The sequence below is a fragment of the Acinonyx jubatus genome, chromosome A1, assembly GCF_027475565.1.
Source record: "Acinonyx jubatus isolate Ajub_Pintada_27869175 chromosome A1, VMU_Ajub_asm_v1.0, whole genome shotgun sequence".
Classification (NCBI taxonomy): Eukaryota; Metazoa; Chordata; class Mammalia; order Carnivora; family Felidae; genus Acinonyx; species Acinonyx jubatus.
Genome location: NC_069380.1, coordinates 36,766,730 through 36,785,613, shown reverse-complemented (window position 1 = coordinate 36,785,613; position 18,884 = coordinate 36,766,730). Strand labels below are relative to the sequence as shown.

At 39.8% G+C, this 18,884-nt stretch overlaps 1 protein-coding gene across 1 annotated transcript; it reads left to right on the top strand.

Annotated features, from left to right (window-relative positions):
- The first annotated feature begins 636 nt into the window (after positions 1–636).
- Positions 637–6,470, top strand: PCDH20 (protocadherin 20). Its single transcript, XM_015071780.3, has 2 exons — positions 637–1,322; positions 2,361–6,470. Exons 1-2 carry the CDS (start codon positions 1,191–1,193, stop codon positions 5,085–5,087), a joined length of 2,859 nt encoding a protein of 952 aa, XP_014927266.2. The 5' UTR covers positions 637–1,190; the 3' UTR covers positions 5,088–6,470.
- Positions 6,471–18,884: the final 12,414 nt, after the last annotated feature.

The following is an 18,884-nucleotide window of genomic DNA, read 5'->3' as shown; positions in this document are numbered from 1 at the left end:
CAGGGCAGTGCACAGGCTATCTGGAAACCCAGTGATGAAGAGAAATGTCTACGCAGGGAAAGACCAATGGTCTTTTCCATTATTTATATGGCACCCTGCAGATCAAAAAGTGTTTCAGAGACTTAATGCGTTGGAGTCTCTCACCAGCCCTGATTTTATAAATGAAGAAACAGGTCACATGGCCCTTGAGTGTGAGAGTCCGAGGAAATGTCCAAGCATTTTTGCACCACACTCCTCCAGGATTCCTTTCTAAAGGCCTGCTTTCCCAAGAAGTATTCCAAGGGGGGTGGGGGGGGGGAGTGATAATTTGAAAAGTAACCTTTTTTTTTTTTTTTTTTTTTTACCTAAGCTTCAGTGAGTGAAAAAAGAAAATTCACCCGGAGAGAAGTATGTTCAAATTTCTTACAGGCAGAACTACTTGTGTTACCACACAATTGTTTCCACTCCCCCCCTTGGCTCTTCCCCTGGCCAGAAGCCACAACTGCTTCTAAAGTAGGACCACAAGGAAGACACCCAGAGACCCTGGCGCGTACAACTAGGAAACTGGCCACCAACAGCGAAGCTTCAAAATTAGAGCAGGTCAAATCCCTCACCGAATTCATAGGTTTGCTTTTCAGGCTCAGACCACCTTAGGAAGAGTTTGGGATTCCTTCCCTCCGCAGAGAAGAGCGGGTTTTCTCTCTCTGTTGCAAACACCGCCTGATCCAAGTCTCTCCGAAGAACTGGTGGCAGGAGCAAGCATTTGGGGCTCGCGCCTGTGGCTGCTCTGTAGCGCCGACCTCCTCGCTCTCTCTATTCAGATATACAGAAGCAGGCTTATTTATTTATTTATGCTAATTCGCCCTGTCGTGCTCGCAACCTGTGGACTTGAGCTGTGACTGGTGCGGCGAGGAGGGAGATCTGGTGGGCACGCGCTCCGGGGCCAGACCGGGTGGCGCCACGTCGCAGTCTTGAGAGGCAAGTCCCCCCGTTCCGGCTCCTCCGGCGGGGTCCGGACTCACCCACGTCCTGGGAAGGAAACCATGACCGTGCCCTTCAGCCCCGCGCCTTCCCGCCCCCCTTTCGCTCCCATCCTTAATTGACGAGCCAGTGACTATTGGCTGAAGTTCCCCAGCGATTTGCATGAACAGAGAGGGAGTGTCTTCTGCCGCCCTCCCGTCAGGAGCGCGCTGACTGCAGCCTCCCTGGGAATGCGCGGCCGAGGGAATGCGCGCAGCTCGCGGGCCCTGGCAGTGAGCTGGCGCCCGGCGACCTGGCACCCGCGCCTGGATATGGGGCGTCTAATTCGTCCCAGGAGCAGCACCAGCCACAGAAGCCTGCCGGTAAGGGTTGGGGTCCAGACAAGTTGCGGTGCTGTGAGGCAGTTCCTACTCCTTGACGGTTTTTCGAACCTTTTACCTTAATCCAAACTTCACGGGAAGGTTGGGGGAGGGAAACGGAGTTTGGGATAAGGTGTCTTCATTTTAGCAAGGAATCGGCTAGTCCTTGGGTCGGGAGAGGAAGTTTCTGAAATAGGAATGTAGGCAGATGAGGTGGGGGGAGGGGGTTATCGGCTTGAGACACAGGGGTGCGGAGATTATGTCCTGCTGCCGGCACCTGCTAGCACTGGCCGCTGTAATTGACAAATTGTTTTTGCGTAAGCATTTTCCGCCTTTCCTACTCTTCCCTTAGGGGAGGAGGATTAGTGAGGGCTTAATAGTAGGTGGAGATCCAGGTCCTTTCGGTTTGATAGATGAGAGCTAAAATGAAAATCACTTCTCTGACCCAAAGTGTTTATTTAATGGTGGGGGGGGGGGTCCGAAGGAAACGTGTCACTATGTTTCCCGTATTATTATTATTGATATTGTTGTTGGCAGCGGTGGTCTCACAAAAAGGGATGTAGCACATTTCGCGTTCCGGGGACCTTAGTGGTAGAAACATTTCAATGGGAAATAAATTGATGAATCGCCCATCATCGCTCATTCCTCTCCACTACCAACCTTCTCCCTCTCCATAGCCTACCCCGGTGGTTTCCCTGCGGCGTTGCGCAGTCCCTGAGCGGAGTCCTCTCCACTCGGCCGCGTGTTTCCAGGGATGCTTTATGGCTTGGGATTCCGATTATTAACTCAATGAGGGTGCTGATGGGGAGCAGGGGAAAGGGGGGGGTTGCAGAAACTGAACAGAAACATTAAGTTTTGGCGACAATGTTGCCCCAAAGATCTCCTTTACAGCAAGTTTCCTCTCCATCCCTCTCCGACTAGAGGGTTTGCCTTTGGGAACGGGGATGGGGGCAAATATGACCCCGTGACACTGGTTTCTGACTCCAATCTCCGTGTTCCCGCGTGTGTGTAACGAGCCTTCTCCCCTCCCCCCACTTTCAGCATCTCTTTCTGTTTTTCCTCTTCGTGGGACCCTTCAACTGCCTCGCAAGTTACAGCCGGGCCACGGAGCTTCTGTACAGCCTGAACGAGGGACTGCCGGCGGGGGTGCTCATCGGCAGCCTGGCCGAGGACCTGCGGCTGGTACCCCGAGCCGCCGGGAGGCAGAACCAGCTGCCGCAGCTGCCTGAGCGCACCCTGGCTGAGCGGAGCCCCCCTCTCTCCTTCAGCCTGGCTTCCCGGGGACTGAGTGGCCAGTACGTGACCTTAGACAACCGCTCCGGGGAGCTGCACACTTCTGACCAGGAGATCGACCGGGAGGCCCTGTGTCTAGAAGGAGGTGGAGGAGGTGCCTGGGGCGGCAGCATTTCCATCTCCTCCTCCCCTTCCTCTGACTCTTGTCTTTTGCTTCTGGACGTACTGGTCCTGCCTCAGGAGTACTTTCGGTTTGTGAAGGTGAAAATCGCAATCCGGGACATTAATGACAATGCCCCACAGTTTCCCGTTTCCCAAATCTCAGTTTGGGTGCCAGAAAATGCACCTGTAAACACCCGGCTGGCCATAGAGCACCCTGCCATGGACCCAGATATAGGCACGAATGGGGTGCAGACCTACCGTTTGCTGGACTACCATCGCATGTTCACCCTGGATGTGGAGGAGAATGAGAATGGGGAGCGTACTCCCTATCTAATTGTCATGGGACTACTGGACAGGGAGACCCAGGACCAGTATGTGAGCATCATCATAGCAGAGGATGGTGGGTCCCCACCACTGCTGGGCAGCGCCACCCTCACCATTGGCATAACTGACATTAATGACAATTGCCCTCTCTTCGCAGACTCACAAATCAATGTCACTGTGTTTGGGAATGCTACAGTGGGCACACCGGTTGCAGCTGTCCAGGCTGTGGATAGAGACTTGGGAACCAATGCTCAGATCACTTACTCGTACAGCCAGAAAGTTCCACAGGCATCCAAGGATTTATTCCATCTGGATGAAACCACCGGAGTCATTAAACTTTTCAGTAAGATCGGGGGGAGTGTTCTGCAAACGCACAAGCTCACCATCCTTGCCAACGGGCCAGGCTGCATCCCCGCTGTGACCACGGCCCTGGTGACCATTATCAAAGTCATTTTCAGACCACCTGAAATTGTGCCTCGTTATATAGCAAATGAGGTGGATGGTATTGTTTACCTGAAAGAACTGGAGCCTATTAACACTCCAATTGCATTCTTCACCATAAGAGATCCAGAAGGTAAATACAAGGTGAACTGCTACCTGGACGGTGAAGGACCATTTCGGTTATCACCTTACAAACCATACAGTAATGAATATTTGCTGGAAACCACAAAACTTATGGACTATGAGCTACAGCAGTTCTACGAAATAGCTGTGGTGGCCTGGAACTCTGAGGGATTTCATGTCAAAAAAATTATTAAAGTGCAACTTTTAGATGACAATGACAATGCCCCTATTTTCCTGCAACCCTTGCTGGAACTAACTATTGAAGAAAACAACGCACCCAATGCCTTTTTGACTAAGCTATATGCTACAGATGCTGACAGTGGAGAGAGAGGCCAGGTTTCCTATTTTCTGGGACCTGATGCCCCATCGTATTTTTCCTTAGACAGTGTCACAGGAATTCTGACAGTTTCTACTCAGCTGGACCGAGAAGAGAAAGAAAAGTACAGGTACACAGTCAGAGCTGTTGACTCTGGGAAGCCACCCAGAGAATCAGTAGCCACTGTGGCTCTCACGGTGTTGGATAAAAATGACAACAGCCCTAGGTTCATCAACAAGGACTTCAGCTTTTTTGTGCCAGAAAACTTTCCAGGATATGGTGAAATTGGGGTAATTAGTGTAACAGATGCTGATGCTGGACGAAATGGATGGGTCGCCCTCTCGGTGGTGAACCAGAGTGATATTTTTGTCATAGACACAGGAAAGGGCATGCTGAGAGCCAAAGTCTCTTTGGACAGAGAGCAGCAGAGCTCCTATACTTTGTGGGTCGAAGCTGTTGACGGGGGCGAGCCTGCCCTCTCTTCAACTGCAAAAATCACAATTCTCCTTCTAGATATCAATGACAACCCTCCTCTTGTTCTGTTCCCTCAATCTAACATGTCCTACCTGTTGGTACTGCCTTCTACTCTGCCCGGCTCCCCAGTCACAGAGGTCTATGCTGTCGACAAAGACACGGGCATGAACGCTGTCATAGCTTACAGCATCATAGGAAGAAGAGGTCCTAGGCCCGAGTCCTTTAGGATTGACCCCAAAACCGGCAACATTACTTTGGAAGAGGCATTGCTGCAGACAGATTATGGACTCCATCGTTTACTGGTGAAAGTGAGCGATCATGGTTATCCCGAACCTCTCCACTCCACAGTCATGGTGAATTTATTTGTCAACGACACTGTCAGTAACGAGAGCTACATTGAGAGTCTTTTAAGAAAGGAACCAGAAATTAACATAGAGGAGAAAGAACCACAGATCTCCATAGAACCAACTCACAGGAAAGTCGAGTCTGTGTCCTGTGTGCCTACCTTAGTAGCTCTGTCTGTAATAAGCTTGGGCTCTATCACACTTGTAACAGGGATGGGCATATACATCTGTTTAAGGAGAGGGAAGAAGCATCACAGGGAAGACGAAAATTTGGAAGTACAAATTCCACTCAAAGGAAAAATCGACTTGCATATGAGAGAGAGGAAACCAGTGGCTATTTCTAATATTTGACATTTCATTGTGGAATAATCCAGAGATGTTTTCACTGACTTGGGGTAGTCTCATCACCTAAACAAGAGTGTGTAGATGGCAGTTCCAATGGAGGACAACTAATTTATAACTTGTACTATATTGTAAATAAGCTGTTTACAGGTTTTTAAATTCAAAATCAGAGGTTATAAAATGTGTACAGCATTTTCTAATGAAAATTAGTACTAACAGCTATAGAGAACTGTTATAAAAAAAAAAAAAAAAGCTTGGACATGATTTGCAGCTTTCATTCACCAAGCAGATTGGTAGAACCTGGGAATAAGGTAAGAAAATGGTACATTGCATTTTTTTGGTCTAAAAAGTCCTTTAGCCACAAGAGGGCATCAACTACTCCTTTGCAGGGAACAGTTTTGAGGTATTGTACATGACAGTTGTTGTACATGAAATTAATGAAAGAGTATATTTTAAATATATTGTTTTTAACATTTAAGAAATATGACATTGAAATAAATTGAATTTCACTGCACTTAAATGTATGATAAGAAAGAAAAGAAATGCATTTGTAAACAGAATGTTTATTACCTCACAAGTACATCTTGTATAGTTTGAAAGAGAAGGCATTAACAAAGAAGCGCAATTCCTCTTTAGCAAGGGTGAAAACATGGCCACGTGTTAAGGATTTGACCTGCTGAAGAGTATTTCACTTTCCATGTACTCAGATTGCTTTCTGTTTGCTTTACCACTGCACTTGCTATTACTACAGGGGAAATGTATATATTCTCCCTTCCAAACATTGTAACTGGAAATTGTGTCCAAGGAAAACAGCCAGGAGCAAAGAAATGTTTCAATCTTTAGTTGCTTTGTAGGTGTTCACGACATTTTGGTGCTTTGACAACTTGTCAGGTATACTTTATGCTTGGGTTATATATTAGGTTTTTATGTTCTTGGACTCATTTATCACATGAGTAAGTAAAAATCATATTAAAACGGAATTATTCTAGATGCTAGTGAGCACTACTGGTTGTTTTAGTTGGGCCCCTTATATAAAAGTTATACTTCTTTTTTTGTTGTCGTTTAGGTTTGTTGGCCACCATTTCTGGCTTCCTTCCTTTGGCTTTGGATTAGGTCCAAGAGTTTATTTGTAAGCCCAGCAGCAGATTGCTTTGATAACTTAGCTTTTACTGAATCCTTTGCAATGAAGCAGGCTGGTTCCTCGGTGATTGATCTCTTTCACTTCATTGTGTGAGCTGGGAATTTTATTTTATAGGAGAGCTATAGCAAAATATCTGTGTAAACAAGGAATGTGTTAGCTTAAGCTGGACCATTCTACTTTTTGGCATCATGTGTCTGTACTGTACCAAACGTGTTTATATGTCTGCAAATTAAAGGTATATATTTTCATAATTTCTTTCTCATTTTTACCATTTTATATTTGAACACAGGCTTGTACTTTCACTGAAGTGCCTGTTATTGGCATTTGTTTGCTTTTAGAGATAAATGTGGGTACAGTATAAATATTCTGTTTGCTAGAGTTTATATTAAACTAATTCATTACTCAATTAAACATTGGGTAAAGCATTGAATATGTGTGTGTGTGTGTATGTATGTGTATGTGTGTGTGTATATGTGTGTGTGTGTGTATGTGTGTGTGTATATATGTATGTATATATATATATATATATATATATATATATATATATATATAAAATAGAGGGTATGCCTATATGTTTCACAGAAGTTCACATAAGAATTTATACCCATGCATGTGCACATGCATATTAATTTTTGATTTAGTATCAGCTATAAACATTCATCTTACTACATACTTATAACAAATCCTCTGTTAGCTGTGTTACAATAGCTTTCAATACATTTTAAAAATACATTGCAAAAAAAACTGAATGCAAACACCCAAGATCTTTTGAATTTGTATTAGCTCATTTTTCTTGTTTTCTTCAGTTTGACAATTTGAATAAGTATAGGAGGCAGTACTGTTTGTTAAAAAAAAAAAAGGAAATATATTTTTATTGAAAATTCCTTTTGTATGAGAGGCACCTGAGCTAAGAAACTAAGATCATTTAACCCCCAAAACTTTTCATTCCTAACAGATCTATAGCAATGGAGGAATCCACCCTCTACCATTTTTATACCTTATTTCTCTTTTTTAAAGGAAGGAACTATGTATGAAACAAGTGGTGATATTAATTTTAAAAAATCCTCCAGAGTGCAGTGGTGTCAACAGGAGTATAAGTAACAAAATATTTTATTTATTTCTAAATTTGAAGACCGTTTTTGTGTTTCGGGGTATAGACTTCATCTCTAGCATGAGAGATGCCTGTAACATTAATAAAAAGACATATTTCTGAATAACGTCTTGTGCCAGGATTTCCTTTACAAAACCATCTCCTTCACATTAAAAATATTTATAACAAGGAAAGTTAAAGCAAATTAAGCTCAAAGATAAAAGCCCCTTTTTACTAACACCTTGTGCTAGCACAGTTGCCAAAATGTATGCTAATCATGTCAATGTTGCTAGTTGAGCTGGCACAAAAATAAATGTTCCATTCATTAAAAACCCTAATATCCATTTAACAGTTTGAGAACCAGTGAGTCCTCTTTGCCCAATTTAATGAAGAAGAGATTGCTCTGATCTTTGCACTGCCAAATCCATTCTTAGACTACTGAGAAAATTGTTCATTAATTTGGATTGGGAAACTTAAAACCAACGTAGCAATTTCAGCTACAGGGGAAAAAACAATTTCCGTTACTTGAATCTTTAGAGTCATTCCCTGACCCTATTAGAAAAAAAAAAAAAGTTTTCCTGGCAGTAACACTTCTATCAATGGTGGTTACAAAGGAAGAAAGAAAAATAGATCCTTCTTTTAAAATAATTTTGTAGTATGAGTGTCTTAAAAACAAAATCCAAATCCTTCGTATTTTGGGTGTTCTGCATGTGTTTTATGAAACCAACAAGCATGATCTTGCTATGAAATTATACCACCGAAGCCGTATTAGACACAGTATGAAGTTGCCTTGATTTCAGTAAGATAGTTCATAAGGCTTCTAATTCGTACTCCCAGAAAATGTTTCAGTTAACAACCATAAAAGGAGGAACTGTATGCAATCCTCTCCTGAGTCTCTGGAGACTCGGGTTCCAATCTCTCCTTGAAGCAGGGAAGATTCTGTGGGGTCCTGGCCTTTGAAAGACAATGGAGAATGTGAGGAAAGACAGTACTGAACATGTGGCGCTTTTTGACTCAACATTGGGCAGCCTCAGCTCACAGAGGCCAGATAAATAGATATCTGAGCCTTCCCTTCCGTCTAAAATAGTTTCACACTCACTCCAAGAATGCAGCCAATTGCTGCAAAATACCATTTTGCTGACTTGTGCAATCTCTACCTAGCAATGTGCCTTTACAGTGTGAGTTGTAAATAGATATTTATTAAAATGTAGAAAATTGACAGTCATGCTAATAGGCTTAAAGCAGGAAAAACATGAATTAAAAAAATTGGTAACGCCTGAGGAGAGTTAGACCTGAGGAAAAAGACCCACTGTAATGTCTTTTCTAGTTGCTTCTGTATCTGATAAGAAAAAATCATACATATTTTTCAGATCAATATATACATATGTACACACATGTGCATACATATATGCACACAGTCCATAATAATTTTTCAAATGTCAGTCATTGTACAAAGTTGTTTTTAAAATGGTAGCATTTTTTTCTCCGATAAACCCCCAGATTGGGAATGTATTCCTTTAAGGGTGTAGGACAAAACTGGATGAACTTTTAAGACTTAGCCCACTAATGTCAAAAGGTAAGAATACTGCAATGATTAAAAACAAATCAGGCATTCATTCCATTTATATTTTAGTTCTTTCATTTCATTTTATTTCAATCCAAGATAGTTAACATATAGTGTAATAATGATTTCAGGAATAGAATTTAGTGATTCATCACTTACATACAACACCCAGTGCTTATCCCAACAAGTTCTCTCTTTAATGCCCATCACCCATGCAGCCCATCCCCCCACCTAACACCCCTCTAGCAACCTTCAGTCTTATGGTTTGCCTCCTTCTCTGTTTATATCTTATTTTTCCTTCTCTTCCCCTATGTTCATCTGTTTTGTTTCTTAAATTCCACATATGAGTGAAATCATATGATATTTGCCTTTCCCAGATTTATTTCACTTAGCATAATACATTCTACTTCCATCCATGTTGTTGCAAATGGCAAGATTTAATTCTTCTTAATTGCCAAGTAATATTCCGTATACCGTATCTTCTTTACCCATTCATCAGTCACTGGGCATTTGGGCTCTTTCCACAATTGGGCTATTGCGATAGCACTGCTATAAACATCGGGGTGCATGTGCCCCTTCAAATCAGCAATTTTGTATCCTTTGGATAAATAACTAGTAGTGCAATTGCTGGGTCGTAGGGCAGTTCTATTTTTAATTTTTTGAGGAACCTCCATACTGTTCTCAAAAGTGGCTATACCAGTTTGCATTCTCACCAGCCGTGTAAATGGGTTCCCCTTTCTCTGCATCCTTGCCAACATCTGTTGCTTCCTGAGTTGTTCACTTTAGCCATTCCGACAGGTGTGAGGTGGTATCTCATTGTGCTTTTAATTACTAGGGATTTAACTGAGAACAAGACAGAGTGTTCGACCCTTGATAACTTCAGATTACAATGCAGAAGCCCATTAAGAAAACAATCAATCCCAAAACAACGTGTGGGATAAATGCCTACCCCCAGGATGCCAAATGGACAGCACCTACCCCAATCTTAGAAAGTACTGGCTTCCCAAAGGAGGCAGGTTTCTAATTTGGAGCTTCTCAAAGGAGGTGATATCTAATTTAAAACCGTAGCCAGGGGAAGTTGGCAGAAACAGAGAGAAGGGTATTCAAGGAAGAGGGAATAATGTACAGGCACACAGGCAAAAGTGAGCATGTCATGATTGAAGACTTCTAGTATTTGTGGTTGAAGGGATGAAGAGAATCAACCCTGAGCTTGGAGCTGTCGGTGTACCGCAGGTAATGAAGGGGGCCTCTGTGTCACACTTGGAGCTTGCAATTTGATCCCAAAGGTATCTTTGGGTATCCCAAAGGGAACTTCGAAGATTTTGGTCAAGGAATTTATGTTTTAAAAAGATCATCTTGGGGCACCTGGGTGACTCAGTCGGTTAAGCATCCAACTATTGGTTTTGGCTCCGGACATGATGTCACAGTTTTGTGAGTTCAAGCCCCACATCAGGCTGTGTTCTGACAATGCAGAGCCTGCTTGGGATTCTCTCTCTGTGCCCCTTCCCCTCTTGTGTGCTCTCTCTCTCTCTCTCTCTCTCAAAATAAATAAATAAACTTTATAAAAATATCATTTGGCCATGTATAAAGCTTGTGTTGAAGAAGATTCTAGAGACTCACTACAAGAGGTACTGACAATTTAAGGGAAAGATCAGGCCTTCAATCAGGGAATATAAAAGAGATATTCTATAGTATGGAATACAGCCAGTAAGTAATTTTTAGCTGATAAAGCTATAAACTAAAGCTATAAACTTGTGATACCAATAGAAATGGAAATACACACGTGAGAGACCAGAAAATTCACAATTTTCATAATTGGTTTTCAGGCCTATTTTACAAATTTGAAAAGGAGAGGGAACTCATTCACTAACCATTAAATGAGCAATGAAAGCATTGGAGCTATAACCCCCTTTCTAATGTTGGGTTTTATGACACAGATGGAATTATAAAGGCACTAATATACCCAGTGTATTTCGTATTGATGACTGTCAATTCTATTCAATTTAACAAACATCGTGGGCCCATGTGGTAGATATCCCAACAAGAAGCTGACCTCATGACGAATATTTTATCTATTTGCTTGTAGTTGCCCTAAACATCTCCAGAGGCGGAAGAGTCATGTCAAAAATTTATGGAAAAAGACAACAAAATGTCAAATGGACAAATAAGACGCAAATATAATTTCATGTGTTGTGTGCATATCAAGAAACAGTGAAATGCCTCTTGCAGGCAATTCTGAACAAGATCCAGAAACGATGAGCCTGTGAAATGGGTACCTAGGGTGAAGAAGTACATAGGTCTTGAGGTTTAACATCATTTTTGGATGAAAGAAGTCATATAACATATTTTATGCCTCAGTTTATCTTGTGTAAGTGATTAATTTACTAGTATCTAGTGCTCACTGGTGGGAGTTTCAAACCCTGGCTCAATAAACACAGAGCAGATGTTAAAACAGTATTGTATGCAGTCCTAGATTCAAGAAAAGTCACTGTCCTCTCTTCCAAAAAGTTGTCCTCCTAAGACTCGTCGGCATGGAAATTATGAACTTGCTCTATCTCATAGTGAAATTTTGAAAATAAATGAATTTGTGTAAAATATTTCACACAAGTGAAGTGCTCCTCAAAAAGTAACTATTATTACTGCTATTGGAATTAACTAATGTGTTGTGAAGTTGTCTTAGCAGTTTGTCCACTCATTCTTCCATTGGATTCATTGAATCAGCATTTTTATTTTACAACAAAAATCCATAAAATTGATAATGTTTTAGATTGAAGGCCCATATACTCAAAGCAATCTACTATACTTATCCATTTCTTAAGCCCTCTGACTTTTTTTCCCCTTTTATCTTACAATGAGTTCATATGTTCTTTTTCATTTGGAAATCTCATGAGGGACCAGGGCTTTGATTCAAATGGTCAGACCATGGAACTTTAGAGATACTTTCGTTCAACCCTCTGATTTTACAGTTGAAAAAATTAAGACATAGAATATCAAGAAAAAATTTTTGACAACTTAAGGAGTTAGAAGAAAAACCAGAAACCATGAATGTAAAAAATATTCAAAATCCTATTTAGAAAAGTAGTTACTTTCTTTTTCTTCAACTATTTCCCTTAAAACATGTACTTCAATTTTACCTTCATCAGAAAGTTTAACCAAAGTGTTATACTTACAGAGACAATACCAAAAGTAAAAAAATAAAACAACAACAAAAGACAAAAAACAAAAAACAGAACAAAAAAATTCTCTGAGATGAAATCTCATCTAACAATGAGGTCAATCAAAACTAATTATTCATTTGAATTATTAAGAATCATGCATCTTCCCTGCATGCACTAGGTGAAAAAATAGACACAAGTTTAAAGATAAAGTTATTAACATTAAAATTTTTTTTAAAAAGATAAAGTTACTCCTCATAAAGAGAAAAATATAGAAAGTTATAAAATTATATATCTGACAAGTGTAATATTTGCAAGAAAATAGTAAGAAAACATAAAACATTATGAGGTTAAAGAATAGGGAAGAATAAGCAAGGACAATTTTATGAGCCCTACCGAAATATAGAAGGAATACAATTTATTTAAAATATGGGAATAAATGTTTACTTATGCAAAATTCCTGTATATATTATAGAAAATGTAAGTCCAAGTGTGGATACAAGGGATATGACTGATTTAAAAAAATTTTTTTAACGTTTATTTGTTTTTGAGACAGAGAGAGCATGAATGGGGGAAGGTCAGAGAGAGAGGGAGACACAGAATCTTAAAGAGGCTCCAGGCTCTGAGCTGTCAGCACAGAGCCCAACGCAGGGCTCAAACTCACAGACCGCGAGATCACGACCTGAGCTGAAGTCAGACACCCAACCGACTGAGCCACCCAGCCACCCCGGGATATGACTGACTGTAAAATGAAGATGACCAGGCTTACATATATAGTAAGGTAAACGAGGGTAAACCCAGAATGGCTGAATGTTAAGAACTCATTAAATCACAAACTTTACAACCTCAACGGAACTTTGTATTATTGTCCTTCTCCTTACAGTTTTGGAGACCATTTCCTGAAGCTTCAACAAAGATAAAAACTATTATCGTTAACTATTTGTTTACTAGACACATTTAATAAACATGACTAGGCCATGCCTAATACATGCAAGACATTGTGCTAGGCACAATGGTAAGTTTTCTTCCATCTTCAAAAAGATTACTCCCCTGTTTGGGGGAAACTAATATAAACCACACAAATATAGAAATGAATATGCTGCTTCCCCCCTCTACTCCTCACCTGTTCCTCTTACGTGTGTACCTCTATCAGAGACACAAGGGTCATGATAGCAGATCAAAGTGCTACCCAGAGATATGTGGTATATACTGGAAGTTAATGAGAAAACTATCAAAATTACTGGGGGAATATCATCTTTGCAATGTATACGAATTAGTAAATAGGAATTGAGTGTTTTCTGTGGATAGAATGAGCAAATTGAAAGACTTTACAACATATATTTCTTTTCCTCATTTTGAAAATTGGAATTCCCTGACTCTCAAAGGAAACTGTCACTTAAAACATTAAAGGAATAAATTCACTGGGCACTGTAAACCACTTACTCCCCTCAGAAAGATCATAAATTTATATTTCAGAATAATTAAAACATAAATATGATATTCATGGACTCTACATATGTACAAGCAACCCTGCCTCTATATTTCACAAACAGCCCTGATTTCTATTTTGCAAATAGACTTTAAGTCATTGCAAAATCATGGTTTTGTGTTAATGAACTTTCTTAAGGTGCCATCTTGGCAATGTGAGGTCTTGATTTAATAGGAGCGTAAAATGTACTTTCGGAATGGTTATGTAAACCTTTCAAATAATACTATGGAACGGTAATTTTCAAAGTTATGAGATATGGCAAAATGGATGATGAAATGATATTTTAATTTTAATGTATAAAAAAGTACTGCACATACATTCTGAATTCTCTACTTCATTATGAAGAAGAAATACTCCAGGGAAGGTAACTCTAGAAAATTCATGGGGAAAAAACATTGTACGTTAAAGGTAGAGTGGGATGAGCAGGGGAAAAAAAATTAAGTGAACAATTTTGAAATTCTAAAAAATTAAATAGCTTAAAAGGTTTTTTTTTTCTTTTGAAAAGCATTATCCACCTAACTTCCCTCCTCACCACACAGCCCCATTGCCTTATTAACTTGGGAAACCAGTTTCCTTCACATTTTTTGTAGTTGTTATAAAATCCTAAACATTTTTGAAGTCCAGATGAGTGTGGGCAATGCTGACCATAAACCAGGTGCTAAAAACACTATTGCTTTGAGACAGCTTTCGATTTATGATCCTTTCATGTTCCAACAGTAAAAAAAAAAATTCATTTTATTTACAGAATTTTGTGTAAATAGCAGTTAACATTCAATGCAAGGAGAGGAATTTCAGTAACAGGTATTTAGCTTATCTTTAAAATGCTTACACTGAGTCATCTAAGCATTCAAATTTAGCAAAGCCAACTATCCTGCATATGTCTGATCTCTCCATCTAGTCCACAAAAGACTTCATCCTACAAAAAGCACTATAGAACATACCATCTTCCCCATCTCATTTACAGATGTATTTAGCAATTTAGCATGCAGATTTCTGTGAAGAATTACTGAGTAGAAGTTGCCTGGTAAGATTCTTTGAAATAAGAGATTTAATACAATTTAAGTGAATCAAGTGAATTTCTTTTTTCTGCTTTATGCTTGACTCAGGACACACAGTTGAAAGGGTCATAACATACCAACATTCGCAATCAAATTGTTTGGTGGGGATTGTCAATTAGTCCAATTGGAGATGATTTCTAAAAGACCTTAGTAATGAAGGTGCATATTGGAAGATGTAAAATATCTGTGAAAAGTTACAAAATATCTGTCTCATTGAGCCAGGAGGAATCTTCAGACATCAACGTTTTCTTCCCCTTTGAGCTTCCTTGATCCTACTCAAGCATCCTATTGGTGTTTCATAAGGAAAGCTCAGTATCTCAGAATCCATCTCTTAGCCTATCTGCAGGGAGAATAGTGCCCCAAAGATGTCCATGCCTTACTTCAGGGAAATTGGAATATGTTATGTAACATGGCAAAGGGCGTTTGCATATGTAATTGACATTATAGCCCTTAAAATAGGGAGATACCCAGACTTAAGGAAATAGACTCCTAATGCACAGTCAGCAAGAAAACGGGGCTTCAGTCCTGTAACCATACAGAACTGAATTCACAAACAATCAGAATGAGCTTAGAAGTGCACTCATCCACAGAGCTTCCAGAAAGCAGTACAACCCTGCTGATACCTTCATTGCTGCATTGTAAACCACCCAGGAGAGGACCAGCTGAGCTGCTCGGTACTCAGACTTCTGAGGAGGGGAAGAAGAGTTAATAAATGGGTGTTATTTTAAGCTGCTAATTTTGTGGTAATCTGTTAAAGCAATAATTGAAAACTACGACAGTATCCTGAAAAATATATTACACATCCATTAAAGGCCGAGCTTGGTTGACTTGTTATAACCAAATCCTTTTGAATTTTGGGCAACTTTTACAATAGATGTTCACATTTTTCTTTATAAGAGTGTTAAGTTCATATCTAATTACAATTTGCTAAGTGAAGAAAAAAAAACAAATCTTAGAATAATCCACATAAATATATACAGAACATAAAATCATGTATTGTGAATCTACTGTGTTCCAGGCAGTGTAACCATGCCAGTTAAACTCTGTGTTCACTTTATTTTTACTAGGTCACAGAAATAAACAGAAAACCAGAGGTATTTTTATTTCCATAAAGGATTTTCTCGGTTGACTAAAGCTGGAATAACAGTGCTGAATTGCTGAATTCATCTCAGACCCAATTTGGGATGAGATGAACGGAATGGCTGGTATTTGTAATTGAGATATACCACGGGTAGATGTGTTATGATTGCATATGTAAAAGGTTGCTATGATTTAAAAAAAAAAGATGCATGTTAAAATGTATCTTTCTTTTGTTACTGCAGACAAAGGAGCCTTTCTAATGGGGACGTCTCTCCAATCCATGGATCATTTGAAGTGATTTGTAATCTTTAATTCTTTGAAAACAAGCACTTTGGGGAATTTTTCTTTTTAAACACATTCTTACTCTACTTTTCTACCAACTCCACTTCCCATTCAAAAGCTACTGTAAAATAAATTCACTGTAGAAGATGAAGTTCATTAGAATCATTGATTTAGTATACACTGACTTTTATTGGGCATTTATTATTGGCATAACCAATACATAATAGCCCAATAGGACCAGATTATAGAATACATTTTGTGCTGGTAAAATGCTATAATTTTTCAGTGCAGTCAAATATTTTGGATTCATATCAGAACTCCTGTGACTGAAAGGTTAAAATACAAAGTCCTATTATTCCTCAATTGGCAAAAATTTCTCTTTCTTAAACGTGTACATTTCTCTTTCACTTTGTATGTCAGCCATTTTTGATGATTATAGGCATTTTGTTCTAAATTCTAATCTAAGAAAAAAGTGGGGACAATGGTTCAAGTACATTTGAAATTCAAACATTGAAACATTTTAAAATATATTACAAGAATAGAATTTTCATAGTTAAGAAAAAAGAATTGGGGTGGAGACACGGGATTTTTTTTTCATTTTTTTAGTTTGTCTTTAAATTCCAGTTAGTTAACATATAGTGTATTATTAGTTTCTGTAGTAGAACTTTGTGATTCATCACATACAACACCCAGTGCTCATGACAAGTGCAGTCCTAATACCCATCACCCATTTACTCCATGTCTGTGCCCACCTCCCCTCCAGCGATCCTCAGTTTGTTCTATATAATTAATATTCTGTTTTGTGGTTCACCTGTGGAGACACCACAAAGGGATCTTCTTCTGTGATCATTTAGAATACATTTTTGTAAGAAACTGGGGTGATCACTTCTGGGGCTAAATATCTCATTTCTAAATGTTGCCCAATTCTAAGCTATACTTTCATACACCAAAAGGAACAGGTCTTTCTTAACATCTGTCTAATGCACTAGGTTGTGGAACAGTTTATACTAGGGTTAATCACTTAGGAAACACAGTTAGAATATGCAGAAGCTACAGCACTGCTGTGTCACATGGAGATGCCAAGCCTGGCCTTTTCTTCTCTTCCGGAGGTTTGGCCGTTGGGTAAACATGAGCCAAGTACCGATGATGGTACTTCTTGAAGACCTTGGAAGAGATCAGTGCGTGCAGATGTATGTTCCAGCATTCCTGCTCAGGCTTGGGTTGGGATGGGAAGGTTTTCAAACTTGTCAGAAAACCTATGACATTGCAGTCTCTTCCCTGAATGCTTTTTAACAGTCCTTGTCACGGAACACTGACATGAATGGGGTTTGAAGTAACCGGTGCCCAGAAAAGGGCTAAGTAGCTAGCTACAGAGCTCTTCCAGTCATGTAGCTGAGAAGTGTTGTTTGGAGCCTTGCCACTTGATGTGTGGCACACAGATCAGCAGTAGCAGCATCTGGTTGCTCATGGGACATGGAGAATCTAGGACCCACCCCTGATCTATTAAACCAGAATCTGTATTTAATAAGATCCCCAGTCAATTTGCATGTACATTAAAGGTTGATAAAAATGTGTTTGGATCACTGGCTCTCAAGCTTGTCTGCGTGCCGAAATAACCCAGGTAGTTAAACACACACACACACACACCACCACCACCAACAAACACCTGATACCTAGGTCCCACCTATTGACTTTCTGATTCAATGACTTTGGGGTGTAGGAGGGTAATCAAGACTTTTTAAAAGCTCCCCAGGTGATTTGAATATGAAACGAAGTTTGAGAATCACCAGGTTTGAATTCCGTTATTTCTGTAATTTGCCATTGTTACTTCATATTCTAACGTCCAGCCTATTAGGGATTCATTTCATCACTGGCATCCCCTCCAAACCTGCTATAAAATAGGACACAATTTCCAACAATACTTAAAGATGAAACTCATAAATTAGCATGAGTCAGGTCTTTTTTCATCAGAATGTTGTTATCATCATCATCATCAAAAGCAGACACCATTCACTAGAAAGGTATATAGCATGTCTATTCATCCCTTCTGGAAAGTTTAGTCTGGGACAGTTATTGAAATATAAGCCTGATGTGCACAGCGACTTTGTCTTAAAAATAAAAGGCTGCCAGAGCGCCTGGGTGGCTCAGTGGGTTAAGTGTCTGACTTATGCTCAGGTCATGATCTCAGGGTTCATGTGTTCGAGCCCCGCGTTGGGCTCTGTGCTTATAGCTTGGAACCTGGAGCCTGCTTCGGATTCTGTGTCTCCCTTTCTCTCTGCTCCTCCCCTGCTCGTGCTCTGTTTCTGTCTCTCTGTCTCCCTGTCTCTCTCAAAGATAAATAAACACTAAAAAAGTTTTTTTAATTAAATAAAAAAAATAAAAAGCTGTAGCTCTAAAACCTAATAATGTCTTCTACATAGTAGAGGCTTATACAAATATTCGTGGAATGAATGAAAGCACGAATGGCAGGTAGTCCTAACACACAAATTGGAATCATTATGCACTTTAGAAGAAAACTGTTATATCTTGACTATAAAAGGCAATTTAGCAGAGACTTAGAGCTAAACCTGGGAGTGCTACTCTAAGGAAGTTCTGCAGTGAGAACAGGTATGATCTACCCCATCATCATATAGACCTTATGTTCTAATTCATGCAAAAATGAGGGAGTGGGTAACAGAAGTATCATGTATGGCCACCGGGGCAAAAGATGTAATTATTCAGGAGGTTGTCTTCTCCATTATCTGGAAACCCTATTTCAACCACCAATATGAGAAGTGTTTAGTAAGGAAGAACGATGGAAGAAGAGGATTGAAAATATATTTTAGGCATGAAAATATGAAGGAGACAAAAACAGGATTAGTATAAATTTTAATTGGTAGGAATGAAAAAGGTGCTGATGTCAATATCACTATTTATCCTCCCATTTTATGTACTTGTATAAAATTAC